At 43.1% G+C, this 22,220-nt stretch overlaps 1 protein-coding gene across 6 annotated transcripts in view; it reads right to left on the bottom strand.

Annotated features, from left to right (window-relative positions):
• The window catches only part of ARHGEF37 (Rho guanine nucleotide exchange factor 37), a 45,104-nt gene extending 22,986 nt beyond the window's left edge, over nt 1-22,118 (bottom strand). The window contains exons 1-2 of one of the 6 annotated variants that reach the window (XM_081178447.1): nt 21,979-22,118; nt 6,531-6,943 (exon numbers count right to left, since the gene is read on the bottom strand). Coding sequence is in view for 2 of the 6 variants with exons in the window: in XM_081178445.1 (XP_081034571.1) it covers nt 19,962-19,983 (22 nt within the window). In the remaining 4 variants the exon portion in view is untranslated. Of the gene's footprint in view, nt 1-6,530; nt 7,029-19,961; nt 20,092-21,978 lie in introns of those variants that run through there. The other 5 variants (XM_081178448.1, XM_081178445.1, XM_081178444.1 and 2 more) reach the window with 5 other exon arrangements.
• Between the last annotated feature and the right edge of the window lie 102 nt (nt 22,119-22,220).

The raw sequence follows: 22,220 nt of genomic DNA, 5'->3' as shown, positions 1-22,220 counted from the left end.
TGCTGTCCACATCCTGTTGCCCAAAGTGGCAACCCAAACGCTCTTGGAGTGATTAAGTGTCATCTTACCCATAAAGCACCCATGTTGTATGACTTTTACTAAGGACTTCTATACAACGTTATATTTGCGTTGTATGTTGTAAACTGCCTTATGGTCTTCTGACTAAGGGCCATATACAAATTCAATAAATAGTAATAATAATAGTGTAAAGCAGTGAACTTCAGCTGGGGGGCCGGGACCCACTACTTGGGTCATGGGCTGTTCTAAGATGGGTCACAAAAGCAGCACTGCCAATATATGTTTTTATATGTGCTAGAAGCTGCCCAGAGTGGCTGGGGAGACCCAGCCAGATGGGTGGAGTAATAATAATAATAATAATAATAATAATAATAATAATAATAATAATAATAATAATAATATCAATAATAAGTCAGTGACAAAAGTTGCCAAGTCAATCATTTTTTAAAGGCGATTTCTGGTTGATTGCACCCAGAGCTGGGACTTTCTTAAGACTGGAGATCAGATGGAGAGCCGGGATTTTGCTGTCTATTGCAAGATTTAAACCAGGAGCAGCCTGCATGGTAGGACTTGTCAAGGTTAAGGAGTCCAGAGTCAAAGCCAACTCCCTAACCAGTAGGCTGTCACCCTTCTAGGGAACCAAAATATTTGCAAACTAACCAAACACAGCCAAATAGATCTGAAGCAACTGATTTAGACCAAGGCAATTTCCCAAATGATCACACAGAAGTACAGCATTATACAGAATAATTGTTGTTGTTGTTTAGTCGTTTAGTCGTGTCCGACTCTTCGTGACCCCATGGACCAGAGCACGCCAGGTACTTCTGTCTTCCACTGCCTCCCGCAGTTTGGTCAAACTCCTGCTGGTAGCTTCAAGAACACTGTCCAACCATCTCGTCCTCTGTCGTCCCCTTCTCCTTGTGCCCTCCATCTTTCCCAACATCAGGGTCTTTTCCAGAGAGTCTTCTCTTCTCATGAGGTGGCCAAAGTATTGGAGCCTCAGCTTCACGATTTGTCCTTCCAGTGAACACTCAGGGCTGATTTCCATACAGAATAATACAGAACCCCATAAGATTTCAGTGATCTCCTTCCAAAATAAACCGAACCTGGGTAAGCATTGTACTCCTAGAATTTCTCACTGCTTGAAAAAAGTGTAACAATATTCTCACTTGACAAAACATTCATTCTCTGTAAGCTGACAAAATTTCAGTATACCTTGAGAACAGTTCTCTGGATATCCTACTGAAAATTAGTAACGTGCACATTTTTGTGTGCATAGCATCCTCACCCCTAAAATAAAACCAGAAGACTTAAGAACTGAATGGAAATGGTCCACATAAATAAACAGACCATAGAGAAGATTTCTGCACACCACAAGACCGTGTCTTTACACTACAGTATTATATTCTGAACAGCGTGCCAGTCTGTGCTATACATCCATAGTGCTGGGTTATTTTTATCTGATTGCTGCTGTTGATCAATTGTATTCACTGCAGGCTAGCTATTGCAAAAGACACTTTAAAATCTATTGAATCTAGCAAGGGGAACCACAGATGGCTCGTATGTAGAAGCTTCCTTTCCCTTGAATAATTCAAACACTATTTATTAATGCAACAGAAAGGCAGCAAATAGAAAGCTGGAACCCCGGTCATCATTATTCTACCCTCCTGGATTCTGACTGCAAAGGGGCTGCTTTACCTGAGAACAGATGCACTTGTCAGGCCTGGAACCTTTTGTTCTGTTTGTACGCCATTATGCTGATGGACATTTTAGAGAGATGATATTGGAATAAAGAAGCAAAAGCAAAAAAAGAGAGAAAGATGGACTGAGACTGCCCATTTCTAAAATAGGTTAATGTAGTTGAGAACCTGTCCAGGGTTCCTAGGCCTGGACCAGAAGAAAGGCTCCTAGGAAGGCTCAAGTAATGAGATAACCCACTATCACAAAAATTGAGAATTCCCAATCTGTGCTGTGACTACAAAGGGGCTGGATCTAGACACATCCAAAAAGCGTTTCAGGAAAACGTGTTGTAAACGGGAAATCACGTTGGAGAAAGATGGGACTCCACAGCACCATCTGGTGTCAGAGTGTTATAACACATATAAAATGCTTTTTCTTTACTAAGGTAGCTGAGTCCAGGATCTCAGTTAAAGGTTCTGAAGGAGGTAAAAGTTCCAAAGGTGCAGTCCGGCCATACAGTATTTTAGTGATGGAGACAACAGAACTACCTATCAACTGATTGCTGCTGCCCTTCATCAGGGCTCATAAGGGGAACTCTGTACCTTTTAAAGTATAAAGACCCTGGCTATTAGGTATAAACTAGGTTTGCTACATTGACAGAGTTTGTGTACTTTTAACAGCTGTGCAACAGGGAACTTCAGGAGGTAAAGTTGATGAGAAACTTAACCTATTCAATTACTGCCTGTCTTGAAGTTATTACAGAAACAGAAAACTGCTAGGGGAAAAATGGTTGCATTCCACAGCACAGGTGGGAATCTTTGGCACTTCAGATGTAGCTGAAATACAACTCCCACCAGCCTCAGTAAGCATGGCCAATGGCCAGGAATGATGGGAGTTGAAGTTCAGCAATATCTGGAGTGCGAGAGGTTCCCCACATTTGCTGTAGCATAATCCTCATCACTGTAATAACACAAGACAACATATGTGACTAATACTATCAACTTTCAAAACAGGTTGGTGCCAGACTTGGTAGGCATATTCCTATTGTAATGAAGGCAGATGGTAAAACACAGTCCCCTTTATTTTCCATTATCACCCTAAGCTTTCACCCTATTGTTTTTGGGGTTGTTGTTTTTTTAGTCACTTGAATATTCCTTCTGTTTTGATGCCAGCCATTTTTGCCTTACAGTTGATGCAGAGGTTTAGCTGTAGCTGGAAAGATTAATAATGATGCATTTCTGGGGAATGCTGGCTTCACTTTAAACCAGGCATAGGCAAACTCGGCCCTCCAGATGTTTTTGGCCTACAACTCCCATCATCCCTAGCTAACAGGACCAGTAGTCAGGGATGATGGGAATTATAGTCCCAAAACATCTGGAGGGCCGAGTTTGCCTATGCCTGCTTTAAACCATAGTTAAGCTCAACTGTGACTGAAAGGTGAATGTGCTGCATGCTGCTGCATGGGGTGAAAATCACAATCACTTCACTCCTCTCCTGCTTCTGCTGTGCTGTCTGAACTTAGGCTTGTGTCTTGTGTCTCTCAAAAAAACCCCACAAGAACATAACCTAGGTTTGTTCCACTCTTTGGGGGAGACTATAAGCCCATCTTGGCAGCACAAGAGCAGCAGGAGCAGGGGAGGGGAGGGGTGAACAAGCACACGTTTCTGCTCTGTGTACAGTGGTACCTCGGGTTAAGTACTTAATTCGTTCCGGAGGTCCGTTCTTAACCTGAAACTGTTCTTAACCTGAAGCATCACTTCAGCTAATGGGGCCTCCTGCTGCTGCCGCGCCACTGGAGCACGATTTCTGTTCTTATCCAGAAGCAATGTTCTTAACCTGAAGCACTATTTCTGGGTTAGCGGAGTGTGTAACCTGAAGCGTATGTAACCTGAGGTACCACTGTACCAGCATGCTGCACAGTCACCTTTAAACCATACCTAAGTTTGACTCTTTTTTTTAAAGCAGCGTGCAAACACTGCCACTATATGGAGTCCTCCAGCACATAGTGTGTTAGGAATTGTCAAATCTACAAGTCTGATATTGCTTAATTTGATTGTGCCTTTTGTCATTGTTGTTGTTATGTGAGCAAAAAAGATATGCAGTTGGGTCTGTGGAAGAGACTCATGTGTCCAAATATCTGAAAATATAATATTTTTGCTACTAAGGATTTTACCCCCAGTATACAAGGGTTGCCCTCCCTCAGTTCTACAAACTTTGCAGCAGACCTTCTGAAATACATTTCTGAGGGTGAAAGAGGTTGATTTTAAAATATGTGCCATTTGTTACAGAAAGAGTGGGGAACACTTGTTTATTGAAAGAAGCATGCCTCCTCCCTTTGTCTTATTTCTTTCCTGCTGGCAGAAAATTGAAGGAAATGAAACTGATAGCTTCTTCCCTGAACTCTCTATAAGGCTTGTTTCAAAGTGAAAGCAAGAGAGGCACGGACAAAATGTTCCAACCAGAATCACAAGGCAAGACCCCTGAAAGAAGATCTTCAAGAGAAACAACAGTTGAACCTGTGTCAGCTCTCATCACAGTATGGAAGAGTTTGTTTTCCCCTGGACCATCTATTGATTTTGAAGCAATCGTCAAGTGCTGGGCCTGAGGAGGCCACCTGATGTGTGCTGAAGAAGAAGAAGAAGAATGAACATAGGGGGGTAATCAAGCAGATCAAAGCATTCTGGGCTAAACAAGAAAATTACAGTTTTGAACATGCTGCAGGAATTTTAACTATCTAGTTGTGGAATTAAGTGACTGAATTTGAGCTTGTTTACAGGTTGCATAAATGTCTGATATTCCGTAGTTTTGATGACTGCCAAAGAGGCCTTTGGAGAGGAGACTATGAGGTCTTCTTTTTTGTAGGAATCTGGAGTTGTACTCTTAAAATGTTTGTAAGAAAAACTGTTTTTTCCTTTTAATTAGGATTCATGGCAGTCTCTCCACAGAAGGTTAAAGAAGCTAATGACATCTCTTTCCTACACATGAGGAAACTGTAAGTGATGGGACAGGAAGAATGAAGGAAGATAAGGAGAACAGTAGGCCGGGGCCAAAATTTCTTGTTTGATGTAAAGACAACAGGTACAGAAAGTGAAAAGATAATGATGGTTCTGGTAGACTCTGGGTCAGTGAAACAGGAGCTGTTGGGTCTAGAAGCTGGACACAAAGAACTTCATCCTTGTTGCATCCAGCTGTGGCTTCTACTGTCACTGTAGCATTAAGAGCGATGCTGGATCAGGCCAAAGGCCCAGATGGCTATGGAAATCCCACAAGCAGGACCTGAGCACAACAGCAACTGGTATTCAGAGGCATACTGCCTCTGACAGTGAAAACAGAACATTGTGACATGGCAACCCTATAGGGAGGGCAGCAAAGGGCAAAACGATGTTGGGAAGCTGAATTTCACTTACTGATCGGAACTAACCAGCCCATTCTTTGGCTGAAGGCTTCTACATGGACTTGAAAGTGCATAACTTTGACAGTACTGGAGGTGGATGAAAAGCTAGTCAATAGGGAAGAACTCATACTACCTTTCTTGCTGAACTGGTTTGTTATTTTGGGCAAGTCACTGGCCCTACATATACCTGAGAGACAGCCTGCTTTATAGAACTCCCAAATTTTCCAATCAACATATGGCAAAAATGAGGGAGAGAAGGCCCAATGCAAGCAAGTGACAGCGCTGAATAATGACAGTAAGCTGAGTACTCTGTGTTGGGCCCAATAGAAGAACCTATCTGCATGTTCAGAAAAATCATGTGGTATGACTCTTTTGGGACGTGCCATTTCAGAGAATTCCATGACTGAGGGCTCTCACCTGCCTGCAAAACTCTACCGTGTCTGGGTCTCTGAATGTAGCCTTCCCTCACAAATACTATTTTTCCAGATGCTGCTGGAAAGTATGTAATGATGATGATAATAATAATAATAATAATAATAATAATAATAATAATAATAATAATAATTTATTTATTTATACCCTGCCCTTCCCGGCCAGAACTGGGCTCAGGGCGGCTAACACCAATAAAATTACAATAAAACATAATAGGGGGAAAAGGTTAATTAAAATACGGGCTAAAATACAATTTAAAATGCAGCCTCATTTTAATAGTAGCCCATAAATCAAAACCATAAGGGGATGGAAATATCAGGGTCAGACTGAGTCTAAACCAAAGGCCAGGTGGAACAGCTCTGTCTTACAGGCCCTGCGGAAAGATGCCACCTCTCACCTTCACTCTGAAGTGGTACAGTCCCAGCAGGGACTTTCTGAACATGTACAAACACCACACAGAAACCAGGCAGGCAGGAGCTTGCATCATCCACAGTCCCTTTCTGTACCTGCTGAAGGAGTCCTGCTGCCACCCAGTTCGGGTTGTTCATTTTCCCAAGCAGGGCTTCTGTACTGTTAATAATTGGGAGGGGGAGATTAAAAACAGGCGATGCTTCCCACAACTCAACCGCACCTGTAGAATCCCTACTTGCTATGCAGCTGTTAAATGCTCAGGGATGCTGCCAGAAAGCAAAAAAAAAGTGGCAAACATATTGGTTCTCTAAAAACTATGGAAAAAGCAGCTTTTCCTTTTACCGCCTCCTGTGACAGGCACCTGCTCTTCCCCGCAGAAGTCAGTGAATGTGCAGGATCTGGAATGTGGTTATGCAACCTTCCCACTCATCCATGCAGGGAGAGACAGCCGTCCCTGATTAATGGCTGCCCGGGAGATTTTGTGAGACGCACACAATTCCAAGGACTTGGCCCCTGCCCTTTCGGAAGACATCTCCTCCATCAGCAAAGCGCTTGCTGTCAGCTCTCCTTGGCTTTTTTGCCTCTTAATTCTTACCTGCTAATTAGCCGGGGACTTCTCGACTTGTTTAAGCTGCCTCGCTGCTGCTGCTGCCGCCGCTGCCGCCTCTGAGTTAATGATCAACCCACTGCGTTCCAGCTGCAGAAGCACAGGCTTGTTTGTGTCTATGTGTGCAGAGGACTGGCTGGCCCTCTCAGCTGTGTGCAAGTAAGTGTCTGTGAGCCAGGCCGGGCTCCGTTCCCTCGCTGCCATTCTCTCGCTGCTCTGTTTACTGCAGCCACACAGGCTGTGTGCAAGTCCAAGCGGGAGTCAGATGAGTGTATTCGCTCACAGTGCTCCAAAACAAGAGAATATGCATCCAAGGCAACCCCTGCCGGGATGGCAGCAGGCCAGCTGTAGAGATTTCTAGATGGAAATGAATGGGCCCTGCGGCCTGGCAGGGGGGCCAGCTGCAGGAAAAAAGAAACACCTTCACACACAATAGGAAAATCCTGTGGGGAGCAGAGAGCAGTGCAGGCCACAAACAGCAACTCAGCTGACTGAGCTTTGGCTCTAGGCCACCTCTCAGTCCTAGGCACTCCCTCAAAGCCTGTTTACTAACTGGCAAACCCTCAGCATGTTCCAGCATCAGCGCAACGTCCCGTGGGCAGCTTCATTTACTCTTATTAACAAGCATGGTCTGGAGGTTTATGAAAGCCATGAGCAAACAGGCTTTGCTTTAAAAAGAAAAGACGCCCCGGAAAGTATATAAACTGCGGTCTGTATTCCTGCCGCTATGCCTGACAGGTGGGGACATAAGCTCTCCCTAGAGGCTGATTTCTGAGCATTTGGTAATTACAGGTTTTTGCACCATAATAGCCCCAAATCAAAACAGATTTGATTGGGAAGGAGCACAAATTGTACCAGCGGAGGAGGGAGGTTTAATGTTTAATTCATGTTTATTAAATTTCATATCTTTATAATCATGCCGGGGGCGGCACAGGCGATGACTCCAAAAAGCAGCAGCCAGCCAGCCAAGCTTCTCAGATTTGATGGCATGGCTTTCTCGTGGCCTAGCTGGCTCTCTCGTCGGTTTTGTGATAATGTGTGTGGCTGTAGGTAGGTTTCCTCACGGTGACCTGGGAAGGTTGAGAAGAAGGAATGGCATAACGGCATATCCCCCAGTTCTACCAGTCAGATCAGTAGAATCTAATTCACTGGCTTCAGCATATTTGCCTTGCATCTTCTTCCCAAATTTGTCTTCCTGTTGCTAACAAATCTAATGTCAACATTTAACAAAGCTTAGCTTGCATGTTTCTAAGGGGTGGGATTTGCTAGCCTGACACAATTCTTTACTGTATGGTAGCTGTTTTACTTTTTAGGCTGTTGTTTTTCAGCTGTGCTGTTACTTCTGCTTGCTTATTTTATTTTGATGAATTGCTTTAAGCAAAGGTTTCTACAGAAAGGTAACTTATAAGAACATGTTGATGTTTTAAAAGTTCTAGCACTAGATGCAGCCTTGTATTCTGGGATGATGGAAATGGAGGCCTGCAGATTAAAAATTAGATTAGGCCCAGAAGGAGACACTGGAGCACTATCAACAGGACACACAAAAAAACAGCCAAGGGCTGAAAAGGGGACTGGGCAACCAGGAAGGCATACTTTAAAGCAGAGATCACCAACTCTTTCCCACCAGTAGACACATATAGAACTTCGAGAATGTTCAGTCGGTGCTAGCCATAAAATGTCTGCTCTGTGAGCATGGCATAATGACTTCCACATCTAAAAAAGCAGAAAGATGGGACCTATCCACACCTCCATTTGCCCCACTGCCCACCCGACCCCCAGAAAACCCAATCATTAGTGCTGAATAGGCACAAATGACACTCAGGTTTTCTGTGGATTGCTGTTTGTTCCGATTCAGCACAAAAGAGTAGGTTTTCCAGGGGAAAGCAGTGAGGGAAAGGCCAAACTGCTCAGACCCATGCCTAGAAAGCATGGAACAAGCAGAAAACTGCTCAGATCCATGCTTCCTAGGCATGGGACAAGCAGAAGTGTGGACAAGCCCATACAGGATTGCAAAATGCTTGTAGGCATGACCCTCATCAGCTGGGGTAGGTGACTCCCCAGCAGAGCATCTGCTTTGCATGCAGGAAGTCCCAGGTTCAATCCCCGGCATCTCCAGATAGGGCTAGGTGGGAGACACCCTGTCTGAAATTCTGGAGGACCACTGCCAGTCATTGTATAGAAACCCCTCACCCAATTGTCTGACTCAATATAAGGCAGCTTCCCATGTTCCATGCAGGAATAGTACAGCCATCCCCTCCCCATCCAAGGCATTGCCTCCCACACTGGTGATTAGATTCCAAGTTTACCTGTTTTTAGCCAACAGATCCTTGAATGAATGCTCAGTGGACAAATGTAACTGAACATAGGAACCCACAATAGTAAGATATCGTGATTTAACCTCTGGTATGATACTAGAATTGTTTGTCACATAAAAGAACCAAGAGAAGGGCAGGTCGGGTTACAAAGGTTGACAGTGCCCAGCAATTAAAGGAGGCTCCAGAGTTGGGTCAAAAAACCTGAGGATAGTCAGTACAGGTCAGTTAGGATAGCCAGGATATGAATGTAGGTTGCCCCACAGTCCTATTTTCTTATTGTATGTTCTTGGGCTCGAAAGGGACCTTGGCTATGCAGGCCGTATGCTGGGTAAGACTCTCATTTTAAACCTTCCAACTTACGAAGCTTGTGCTATTTCCTCAGAAGGCCTAATCTATCACTGTCACTTTTTCCTCCAGGTCAGCTGAAGTTACTTTTTGCCTCTTTAATCACCACCCACCGCTATCTGTCCTATTCAGCTGTCCACCAGTTACATTAGGAACAGCCATATAATGTCATAATATTCACGGCTTTTGCTTGCCATCCAATTTTACTTGCAAGCCTCCTTAGTCACAAGAAGCTACATATTTCTTGGTCTTGGCCTTTTTCCATTTATTAATACACAATGCAATCTAAAAACTCTTGTTTGCGGTCTTTTGACACTCCATTTTCATTATGAGGCCAGATCAATGTAGTCCTCTTTGTTGAGTTATTTATTGATCCTCCTTCGAATTCTCAGGCCTTCCATTTAATTTCATAGCTTGTGCCATCTGGTCACCTTGCCCCTAATGTGTTCCTCAACTAGCCCATCTCTGTGATCAATCTTTTTGTCCCATTTTCTCATCAACCCAGCATTACTGGGCTCAACACCAAATGAATATTTTCCCTTTATAGTTTTACTGAGATTGTTCCTGTTATTTCAAATGCTCTTGAGCTTTCCAAAAGCATTAACACATCATCTTATTATTTTTCTTTAAATTTATCTAGCACTGACATTCTTAATATCTTTCACTGATCTCCTTAGTCCTGCAGCACTAGGTTGCCTCTATGCACAAAGCAATGGTTTTGTTTCAGACTATTTCCATATAAGCTTCAAGGGGAGCATGTAGTATTTCATGCACACCCAACTCAGCAAATGTTTAAGACGTGGTTCTTAAAGAAGTTACAGGGACGGATCTAAGCAATTCCGTCTGTTTGTCTCCATTAAATTACTTCTATTCCAGTAAATCATGCTGTTCAAACTGTTACGATGCACATGATCTAATGGTAAAATAACCAACAATTTGAAAGAACATCAAGATCTTGAGATACTTGGCTTGCAAAATGATTGCTCTGGAAGCTATCGTTTCAAATGACCTCCCTCACAGAGAGATGAGTACATGTGAAGTGTGATAGAAGAGCAGTAACTAATCACAGCAGCGAGGTCATTAGCACACTGTGCCCAGACAAGGTAAGTAGGGTCTTAACATCTCTTAGGTGATATTCCATTTACAGTGGTACCTCAGGTTACATATGCTTCAGGTTACATACGCTTCAGGTTACAGACTCCGCTAACCCAGAAATAGTGCTTCAGGTTAAGAACTTTGCTTCAGGATGAGAACAGAAATCGTGCTCTGGTGGCGCGGCGGCAGTAGGAGGCCCCATTAGCTAAAGTGTTGCTTCAGGTTAAGAACAGTTTCAGGTTAAGTACAGACCTCCGGAACGAATTAAGTACAGTACTTAACCTGAGGTACCACTGTAACATTCATTTGGTGTCATCATCCTAATGATGGAATACCATGCCACCACATGGGGCTTTGGTCACTTGCTGTACTCAATTTCCAATGCACTCAAATTTTATGAGACTGGAAATTCAATCTGTTGTCAAGCCCATGTTCTGATTCAGGAATAAAAAGAAACAAGCGGGAAGAGGGGACAAAAATCAGTTGCCTATAACATACACCAATAGTCAGGTCATTTTTGCCACAGATGTGTAGTTATTAAAGTGGTGCAGGATATAACACTTCCATTTCCCCTTCACTTTCAGACAGGTTTTAATACCACCTAGTAAGAATGGTGATACATATTGTGTATGTTCAAGTGAGTTGAAACAGAGATCCAATTCATGTGATACTTTGTGTCATAATTTCCTTCAAGTCCATTTTTTCTATGTTGCACTTCTTACAACGCTAGACTACTTTACTTGCAAGAGAAAGCTTTTTGGTTTTTTGGGACATAAGCACTTGATTGTCAGAAGTGATTCTGAGTCCAGAACCCCTTTCATTCATTTCTTATTTCTGATCCATGGAATTTGCAGAAATGATCAGAAGGTCGGTGGTTCGAATCCCCACGATGGAGTGAGCTCCCGTTGTTCAGTTCCAGCTCCAGCCAACCTAGCAGTTCGAAAGCACACAGTGCAAGTAGATAAATAGATACCACTCCAGCGGGAAGGTAAATGGTGTTTCCGTGCGCTGCTCTGGTTCTCCAGAAGCGGCTTAGTCATGCTGGCCACAAGACCCGGAAGCTGTACACCGGCTCCCTCAGTCAATAAAGTGAGATGAGCGCCGCAACCCCAGAGTCGTCCGCGACTCGACCTAATGGTCAGGGGTCCCTTTACCTTTATCTGCTTATGAAACCCATAAGAACAAGGGCACATAGCTGCAGCTGAAATACCCTATGATTCCTTGTTCATTTAGATAGTGGTTGATATCAACCTCTAAATAAAGCTGTCCACCAACTTCTGGTTGATTAAGCATGTCACCTTCTATTTATCAAAATAACTACCGGTATTTAAAAAACAAACAAACAAACAAACAAACAAACAAAATAAGCAAGCAAGAAAGCCAAAACTTATTTTGAGTTTTTCTGATATATTAAGGAAAGTGGTAGATTTTAAGGTTTAGTGTGTACTGTTGTGAAATTGGGTGTTGTCCCAGTGTAGAATCTTCCTTTCATGATTTCCCAGCATGGGGGCCTGATCTTCACTTGGGCAAAAAAAAATGAGAGGCACAAATACAAGATGGGTGACACCTGGCTTGAGAGAAGTACATGTGAATAGGATCTAGGAGTCTTGGTTGACCACAAACTTGACATGAGCCAACAGTGTGACGCGGCAGCTAAAAAAGCCAATGCAATTCTGGGCTGCATCAATAGGAGTATAGCATCTAGATCAAGGGAAGTAATAGTGCCACTGTATTCTGCTCTGGTCAGACCTCACCTGGAGTACTGTGTCCAGTTCTGGGCACCACAGTTCAAGAAGGACACAGACAAACTGGAACGTGTCCAGAGGAGGGCAACCAAAATGGTCAAAGGCCTGGAAACGATGCCTTATGAGGAATGGCTAAGGGAGCTGGGCATGTTTAGCCTGGAGAAGAGGAGGTTAAGGGGTGATATGATAGCCATGTTCAAATATATAAAAGGATGTCACATAGAGGAGGGAGAAAGGTTGTTTTCTGCTGCTCCAGAGAAGCGGACACGGAGCAATGGATCCAAACTACAAGAAAGAAGATTCCACCTAAACATTAGGAAGAACTTCCTGACAGTAAGAGCTGTTCGACAGTGGAATTTGCTGCCAAGGGGTGTGGTGGAGTCTCCTACTTTGGAGGTCTTTAAGCAGAGGCTTGACAACCATATGTCAGGAGTGCTCTGATGGTGTTTCCTGCTTGGCAGGGGGTTGGACTCGATGGCCTTTGTGGTCTCTTCCAACTCTATGATTCTATGATTCTTAACCCTGATCTTAACCCTTTGCTCGCTGCTGCAGTCCTGATCCAGAACTTCCCCTCTCCTGGTCTGTGCTGGCTATTTATAAAAGTAAAATCCTGCACTTAATGGCAAACCACAAGACTCATTGTAACTTGGTCCTTGTTTTCTCCTGCTCCAGAGGCTAGGAGCCGAACCAATGGCTTCAAGTTACAAGAAAGCAGATTCTGACTAAACATCAGGAAGAACTGTTTGACAGTGGAACATACTCTCGGGGGGGGGGTGGATTCTCCTTCCTTTGAGGATTTTCATAACAATCTGTCATGGATGCTTTAGCTGAGATTCCTGCATTGCATGGGGTTGGACTAGATGACCCTTGGGTCCCCTGCAACTCTACAATACAATTTTCTTATTCTTATTTTAATAAGCAAACACTACCATTCATTATTGGTGGGACATGGGTGGCGCTGTGGGTTAAACCACAGAGCCAAGGACTTGCCGATCAGAAGGTTGGCGGTTTGAATCCCCGCGACGGGGTGAGCTCCTGTTGCTTGGTCCCTGGTCCTGCCAACGTAGCAGTTTGAAAGCACGTCAAAGTGCAAGGAGATAAATAGGTACCACTCCGAAGGGAAGGTAAACGGTGTTGCCGTGTGCTGCTCTGGTTTGCCAGAAGCAGCTTCGTTATGCTGGCCACATGACCCGGAAGCTGTACGCCGGCTCCCTTGGCCAATAAAGCGAGATGAGCACCGCAACCCCAGAGTCGGCCACGGCTGGACCTAATGATCAGGGGTCCCTTTACCTTTACCTTTACCATTCATTATTGGGAGGAAAGGGCGTCTTACTTTTTCCTGTTACAGTGCCACACCCAAACCAAAATAGTTTGAGAAGCAAAGTTTGCCTTTAACCTTCAGCCCCAACAAATGTTCTCCACCTACTATTTAACTAAAGCTTTCAATTTTGGCGACTAACCTGTGGCTCTCCACATGTGGCTGTACTGCAACTCCCATTATTCCTGATCATGCTGGCTGGAGCTGACAACATCTGGGGGCTCCCCGCTTTCAAATGCTGCCCTGTGCACACTTGTGAGTAAGCACGTCAGAACTCAATGGGACTTACACCTGAGTAAGCCGTCATATGGCCTGAGATGCAGAATGGTTAATCTATTGACTTAGTCATAATGAGCTTTCACACCTGCTTCTGAATTCTGAATGCGTACAGAACCCTAATTGAGAAATATACATAACTGTTCTGTTTCAATGAATATTACTTAATGCACAATAAAGGCTCTAGACACAGAATCACTGTTATAGCAAAGAATTATCACTCATTCCATAGATAAAAAATTACTGAAAGACTAGGGGAAAGTCTGTGTCATGTGGTACTGCCTATCTAACCACCTTAATTGTGTGGGTCACAGCATAAACAGCAAAAGAAAAAAAAAAGAAGTCAATGAATATCAGCATAGGGGACCTGAGGTGAGCAGAACATATTAAATGCCAGCATTTTAGTTCCAAGAGGTGTATTTATGGGCTGGGAGCCTGTAATAGGCTTGGCTGTTCTGATGTCTGCCCATTTAATATAGGATAAAGGTCTCTTCGGTGATCAGGCTTGCACTCAGCAGAACATTATCTTTCAGAATTTTAAGCAACCTTCCCTCTAATTTCACCACCACCCACACAATTCGATCTAGTCCTAATGCATCCTCTGTCCTACATCTCTCTCCTCCCATTTGAACTTTATAAAAGAATGGAAAATCTTCACTGAAAACCTAATTGTTCTCTCCTGGGGCAGAAATGGTTGCTATTAACCTTCATCTCTTGATCCTTTGAAGGGTCTCAATTGAGCAGTTTAAATGCAGCTAATCAGAGTGATAGGAAACCATCTCTTAAGGTTGCCAGTAACTGCAATGGGTTGTTGCTTCCTGAACAGAGCACCGGCTCTTATGTTTTCCATTAGCTTCCTCTCCCAATCCAGTGCCTTCCATTTATTTTACTCCCTGCAATTTCCCCAAGATTATCCTTAAGCAGTCTCACATCTAGAAGGATGGGGGAGGAGGACACAGAAAACAATCCTGGCTTCTCACCATGCTGGCTAACGCAGCCAAAAATAGTAAACAATGTCAATACTGTATGAACATAAGATAATGCAGCAACGCTGAGAGTCACTCCCACAGCATCCCTGGCAACTGCGCCATTACCTACCAATCACAACACTGCACACTGCCCCCAAATTACCCATGCAGGAATGTATGGTGACATTATGGAAACATTACCTCTAAACCTTAATGCATGGTGATCATACTCCCTTGAAGAGCCCACGGCACCTTGTCTATCAGATCCTCCCATGGCTCAGTGTGTATCAATACAGCAACTGATGCTTGCTGCCACAAGCTCCAGAGAGCTCCCTAGAAAGAGGCTTGAACCCCCTCCCCTCCCACAGTCAGGGTTGCCATATTCCCAAAAGTGAAAATCCGGGCAAAGTTGTTGACCAGCTTTTCTCTTTTTAAAAAAATCACCCTATTTGTCATACTCTGGGTTTTTCCTGGACATTTTATCGATTCCGCGAAAACCTCTTTGACAAAGCCAGATCCAGAGGGGGAGGGTGGGGCGGAGAGGGAGGAACTGCCCTTCAAGTGAGAATAAACAAGCCTATTCCATAGACCAGTAGGCAGATCTGCATGTAAAATCCACAGCTCGTCTCTCCACTCCAGCCAACGGCCTGGATCCCTTTGCTTTGCAGGCCCTGCCTATACATTTGAATGCTCACAGATCTGTGGGTACAGGGAGTGGTGTTGCTCCATGTCTCTTAATATATAAAATCTGAGATATCTGTTCTTGGTGTTTTATTCTGACTGGCTCCTGAGTCAAATGAGTTGTGTAGATAAGGATTGTATTGTCAGTAGAAATAGTAAATGGCGTTTAAAGTTCTTTTTCGAATTCCATTTTTTAAAGAAAAAGAAAACAAGATGGCACAGGCATAGATGAGGGGCATTTTACTGCTTACTGTCTGTGATGGTATAAACACCACACTCAAGCAGCCTGCAACATCAGTGTAACATTTGTCACAGCAGATGCACTTGCTGGGGTGAAAAATGCTGTTTCTTAAGCAAAGCAGTTTCGGTGCTGAAAAACCCTGATTTCCCCCACAACTCAGGTGCTAGTTGTAACAAGTGCACATTCATTGCACTGCAAAATGATGATCACCTGGAAAGGTCCATGGAGCCTTGCATTATTAGGCAGGAAGACAGCCCGTCCAGTTAAATTAGAACCAGTCTGCGTTTAATGATGAGCAAAAAGCCTGGGAATTATAGGCAGAGCTTGATGATTAATACCTAGAAGCATAAATCTTTTCCCCACTTCCCTTTTCATTTGAAAGTTTTGCTTCTCTCTCATTATTTAAAGCAAGAATTCTATTCTTTAGCAACTTCCGCTGAGCTCTCAGCGTCCTCTTAATCACGTATTTTAAAGGATGCTAAACAATGAAAGTATTACATAGCTATTTTTCTTCCCCTTCTTATTGCAAACTGTGCATTGCAAAGGATGCAGGTGCGTCTATTGTTAAACAGGTTCCTTCTTTTAATTCATGCTTTCATATTATGAAATCATTTTAAGCCACAGAAAAAGCCCCAAAAGATGCCTAGACTGGACAGTTAAGATACAGTGGTAAAAAGATGTAGAGGCTTTCATCTTCACAGCCCTGGTTCCAATCCAGACCTGGTTGGATAGAGGACATTGCTTTTTAAAGTATCCTTCATTCTGCATGAAATGGAGAATTGGATATACAGGCATTAAGTTCTGCCCCCCCCCCCCACATAAGTGAAATTGCGTCAAGTAGGGAGCAACCTCTAAACACCCTCTCTGCCACTCTCTCTTCAATCCATGCCCACACACTGTATTCATAAACATTCACAACCAGAATTAAAGCTCGGGGCCAGCTGGACGCTGGAGGAGAAATGGAAAAATGGCTGCTGTTGCTGTGCTCCCGTGCATGCCAGCTGTTAGGTGGGGAGGCTGAGCAGCCTAAACAAAGTCCTGCTGTGCCTCTGGTCTCTTTGGGGCTTCCTCTGCCCTCACTGACGTCCTCTTCAGGGGAGGGTCTTCTCATGAAGAGGGCTTAATTCATCTGAGGGCTCTCCTCTGAATCCCCTCACCATTTGAATTTAGGTGTGTGTTGACTACAGATGGGGCCTTTTCAGTTGTGGTGCCCTGTGTATGGAACGCCCTCCCTAGGGAGGATCACCTGGTGACAACTTTAGTAGTAGTAGTAAATGGAAAAAACAAGGCTCTGCAGTAGGGCCTGCAGTATATTGGTAGATTTCTCTCTGTGTGTATGTGGTCACGCAGACAGCTTATATTTTGACAGAAGAAATAATATTCTGTTGAGAATGAGCTTTCCCCCACTTTCTCTCAACTTCATAAAGTTTTGCAAAAAAGAAAAGATCAAGAAATTCTTGAGAGTTTGCATTCTTTGACAGTTTAGAATGGCAGTAATAACAGGTATCCTTTGCACATCCAAAATAACAATTCCGCTGCTCCTTTTTGTTCATGAAAACACTCTAAACTGTAAAACAGCTAGAGCTGGGCATGTGGAAAATGATGACTCAAATATTCCATCAATTAACTCTAGGTGTAGCAACACGCTTTAGCCACTAAGCCAAAGTGCAGTATCATATAAACATGATGAACAGATTTCAACACTGCAGTATTCCACCCATGCAACATTTCCTTGTTGCATGTGATGATCTTTTTTATATTTAAAAGCCAGGATAATAATGCTAAGTACAAAGTTGGATATTGTCAGCTAAAATGTGTGAACATGATTCCTGTCTATTTAATAAAATGCCTTATTTTTTTATCTGGGGCTTTACACAGACCCCACCATGCCATTCCTCTTCCTGTCCCACTAGTGTGTTGATTTGTACCCCAAATACACTTTCTTCCTTTCAACACTTTCCACGGCTTTCTGTGGTGAATGCACAAAGGAAAAAGCATAATGGGGTTTCTATGCTACCCACTCACTACCCAACAACCACGCCTGTTGAATCACTTGCTTCCAGCCACTGCTAGAAAGAATGATGCTTAATTGCAAATGGCACAATATCATTCACATTACTCAACATATATAACAACATCAGGAAAGCAGAGAACAATTTCCTCAGCTATCCAAGAAAGAATTATAGGATGTAAATACTCAGATTATCTAGCAGATTGTTGGTGCTTTCTGGTAGGGTGGAATCAAGATACCACAGGATGTGAACTATTTAAATACTTTTATGGAGATCTTCAAAAGAATGACACACACTATTCTATATATGAGACACAGATTGGGGTATAAGTACTTTGGATGTGTTGGGTAAAGCAAATTTACTGTAAAGAAAGGAACAAATCCAACCCGCTTGGCTTATGGAGACTTGTTTGCAAGTAAATAAGGAAATGTAGCACCGTACATAGATCATTCAATGATATCTGCCGGAAGTTGCTGCCATCTCCAAACTGACATGCGTTCACCCTTGTACTTTGATCTCTACAACAGCACTCCTTACATTTTGCGCGATAGTTGAGGTATGCTTGCACTCTGCATCAGCAAACAATTGCATGATACTGTATATAGCTGAAGCTCAGCAAATTGCTTGTGCAGCCCATGCCTTATCCCAAGTCCTGCCCCTGATTAGTGTTCCACCTCCATGTTGCTTTATGCAAAAGTTGGTACTTCTTTAATAAAGCACTAACTTTCTAACAACATTAATTCCCTGAGTCAGGACAAACATTTGCACATATCTGGCATCTAACATTCCTCCTCCACTTGTAATAGCTTTACCACTTTTTTTTTTAATGTATCAGATTTATACTCTGTTCTGACTCCAGAGTGCTCACAGTAGGAGCAGTATGGTTCCCAAGTGATCAGCCTTTTACGCAGTAGCACAGTGAGAAAATCCTAAAGTGCAGGCATCCTTCCTGACAACCTCCATAGTCATGCCTCTTCTAAGACAATACAATAAAAATGAACTTTTGACCAAGGCAGACAGTATGGCTTCAATACCAAGGCAACATTTCCTGCACCGCTCTATCCTCCTTACACCATTTACATCAAAGACTTACGAGTATGTTGTACTCAAAAGCTTGCTCACTACTTTTGGATAGTCATAATAAAAGGGGTTTTGGAATTTTTCAAAACAAAAGCAACAGTGTAATACTTAGCTGTGCACACTCATGAAAGCTCCTCCTCCTCTGGTCAGCTTGTCTGGTGAGTTTCTTTCTGAGAAAATCTTATATTCCACAAAAAAGGATTGGAATAAAGAACTAGAGATCTCAGTTTCCACCACACAGTGGGAAACTGTTTTAACTGATATTACAAGGGTGTCTTTGGACCTTAAATTGAGGCTCATACAACAAAAAATAATATTTAGAATATACTGGACCCCATTATGATTGTTTAAATAAGGGTATCTAACTGCTGGAGATGTAATAGGGATAATACTTCTCTAAAACATATGTTTTTTCATTGTCCTATATTGAAAGATTTTTGGCAGAAGGTAACTGAAACTAATAACAGAACTGTACGGAACAACCTTACATTTACAGAGCAAAGTATCCTCTTGAATTATATACCCAGCACATGGAACCTTACAAAAGGACAATACGAGTGGACTCTTCATGCCCTTACCACAGCAAAAAGACCAATACTGGTGAATTGGAAAAATAAAAATGCGGCTCCCTTCTACGATTGGATGGAAGACCTATAAAACTCACAACATACAAACAACTTGCATATAAACACAGACTTGCCATGGACAAATTCAATGTTATTTGGAATCCATTCTTACAAATACAGTGGTGCCTTGGGTTACAGACGCTTCAGGTTACAGACTCTGCTAACCCAGAAATAGTACCTCGGGTTAAGAACTTTGCTTCAGGATGAGAACAGAAATTGTGCGGCGGCGGCAGGAGGCCGCATTACCTAAAGTGGTGCTTCAGGTTAAGAACAGTTTCAGTTTAAGAACGGACCTCCAGAACGAATTAAGTTCTTAACCCGAGGTACCACTGTACTGTAATAGGTTAAGATCTGGTGAATTACAATAACAACTTTGTAAAATAATTAAACAAACAAACAAACAAAGGTCCTGGGTTCAAATCTTGGTGTCCCAAGATAGGGCTGGGGAAAACCCTGCCTGAAACTGCAGACAGTCTCCACCAGCTAGTTTATAAAGTACTGTGACTGATGTACCAACGGTCTGTCTTGATAGGAGGCAGCTTCCTATGTTGTTTATTTGATATGCAAGAAATCAGCATATAGCACTCTTGGAAACTTCACCATCATCCCCGCTGTGAAATGTGTGGTCATGTTTCATCCCTGCCTGTCACCGAAGCTTAGTTTCAGTGGTAAAAGAACGGCAGACATTCCCTAGGCTAGTGCCAATTTAATGCTTACCTTGCCCATGAAGCATTCTCATTCATTTGCTGCAAAGATTCAGGTAATTATTTTATACATTAAAATTAGATAGCCCCCGAAAGTAATGCTTCTCTTGGAAATATATCACATTTTCCCATTGTTCAACTGGCAACATCTTGTTACTGGCAATGTCTTGTCCCCTCCCCAGCTGATGTGTTTGGATAGTGACTGCTGCATGGTATGTGGCTGGGCCAGTTCATTGCCTATTTATTTTGTAGTGACATCGGTGGCATAACTACCCAGCTGTGCTCATTAATGTTGAAAGGTTTTTTTTTCCCCCAAGTGATGGTTGAACATCTTTAGTTTTTGGAGACTAAATGCTCTCTCACCATGCTGCCTAAGACGGTGAATGCTCATGTAACCTATTAAAAATGAAGGCTAGGCTCCCTCCTTCAGCAGCATTTTGCTTTAATGCCACCACCAGCCAGCCTATTTACTGAGCTTCATCCTGATTTACTAGCACTAAGCTTACATGGTGTGGTGGTTAGGTTATATCCAACCTTTATTGAGCATCCGTTCCAATTTGCTTAAAGCGTGGTAATATGACAATGAACATGCATCCTGCATTTGTCCTCATTCACATGTGCCGTGGTGTGTTTACATGTCTTATCTGCCATTAGTTCATTGCATGCTTTTCAATGTATTTCCTCTCCACTTTCCAAACGGCAAAAAAACCCCAGGTCTTTTGAAAAGTGGATTTGTTGCGCTAGGGAGACAGAGCACTTTAAATGTGCAAACCTAGTTCCAGTATGCACTTGAATCCCTGTACAAAAGTCTGATAGTCTGGAGACACCCCTCTTCTTTGGTCTTGTTTCAGGATGTGCAAGTGGGAAGTGTTCTGGCAGCTCCACACTCCCGATTCCAGGGGGACGGGGGCGGGAAGCATCTACTCAACCTTTGCTTGAAGCATACATTCTTCCACCATAGCAAGACTGCCTCCCTTGCCTCAACTGTTATGGGCCCGAGTCCTTTTTAATGTGCATTCATGAGGCAATCCTGTTTTCCATACTACTTGCACGTGCAATTGTTTTAGGGAAGTCACACTGCTTCATTTCCAGTCAGTACATATCCCATAACTTCCTGTTAAAGTCCTGTACTACAAAAGTTTTGGTTTATTTTCGTCCCAGTTTTGTTGTACAATAGCCGCTTCACACAGCAATCGTGTGATAGCATCTCAAAAGTATCACAGAACAAACTGAAGCAGAACAAATCCACCAATAATGGTGTCAAGAACATTTTGCAGAATACGCAACATGGCCTTATGTCTGGATGATACACCACTGGTGTTGAATAAACCGTAGAGGACTATTCTGCAAAAGGTAAAATGTGGTTGGGGCAAACTTCAATGATTATATAAGTTTTAAGAAATGCAATGAGCTAATAGAACATCCCTGTCTTCAACTCGGATCCTGGCAAACATTATTTCACCCCCTACCTCTAATTTGTGCAGCTGTCAATATTTCCATCACTACGTGTCACAAATTTGGGTCAATTCCAGATAACCTGCTTATTGAGCATTCATTCTGATTTGTTTGCAGGGAAGTTAGATGACGCCATCCCACACTTTTGAGTGCATCTTCGCATCACTTTCATTATTGCAAAAACTGCCATCTTTAGGGGGGAACAGGTTTGTTGTGCAAAAGCTCCCAGTCAGACTTTACTACACAGCCTCAGTTTGCTGGTATGCGACTGAATCATAGCTGTCAACTTTCAGATTTGAAAATAAGGGATCAGCAGCCTCGAAAATAAGGGATCAGCAGCCTCGAAAATAAGGGATCAGCAGCCTCACCTGTCCCGGGGACAGTCTACGGGATATCTAACAATCTGGGACAGCAGCGGGAAGCGGCACTGGAATAAGGGAATTTCCAGCAAAAAAAGGGAAGGCTGACAGCTATGGACTGAATCCCACCCCCAAAAAGCATCAGCCTGGAAGCGCCTTTGGAGCATTTTATTTACAGCCAAAGCTTTGAAAACACATATACAGGCAGATGCTTACCTTAGTTGTGCTCTTCTTTTCTGTTATCTCCACTGTTTAACCATCCATGTTTTGCTCCACATTTGCTAAGACGCCAGTCTCTGGGAGTCGCTCTCAGTTTGCGGTATCTGATCTCTGTTTTTCCTGATTGGCTGAAAAGTCTGGAATGGAAGGCTTGCAAAGAACGCATTATGAAGGAGAGAGAGAAAATCTTGCTGAGCCTGTTTGAGCACAAGCTCTGCTGGAAACATTCCCTCACCTGC

The sequence above is a fragment of the Podarcis bocagei genome (genome assembly GCF_964188305.1).
Source record: "Podarcis bocagei genome assembly, chromosome: 2".
In the NCBI taxonomy this organism is placed as follows: Eukaryota; Metazoa; Chordata; class Lepidosauria; order Squamata; family Lacertidae; genus Podarcis; species Podarcis bocagei.
This window is presented reverse-complemented; position numbering and strand designations above follow the sequence as displayed.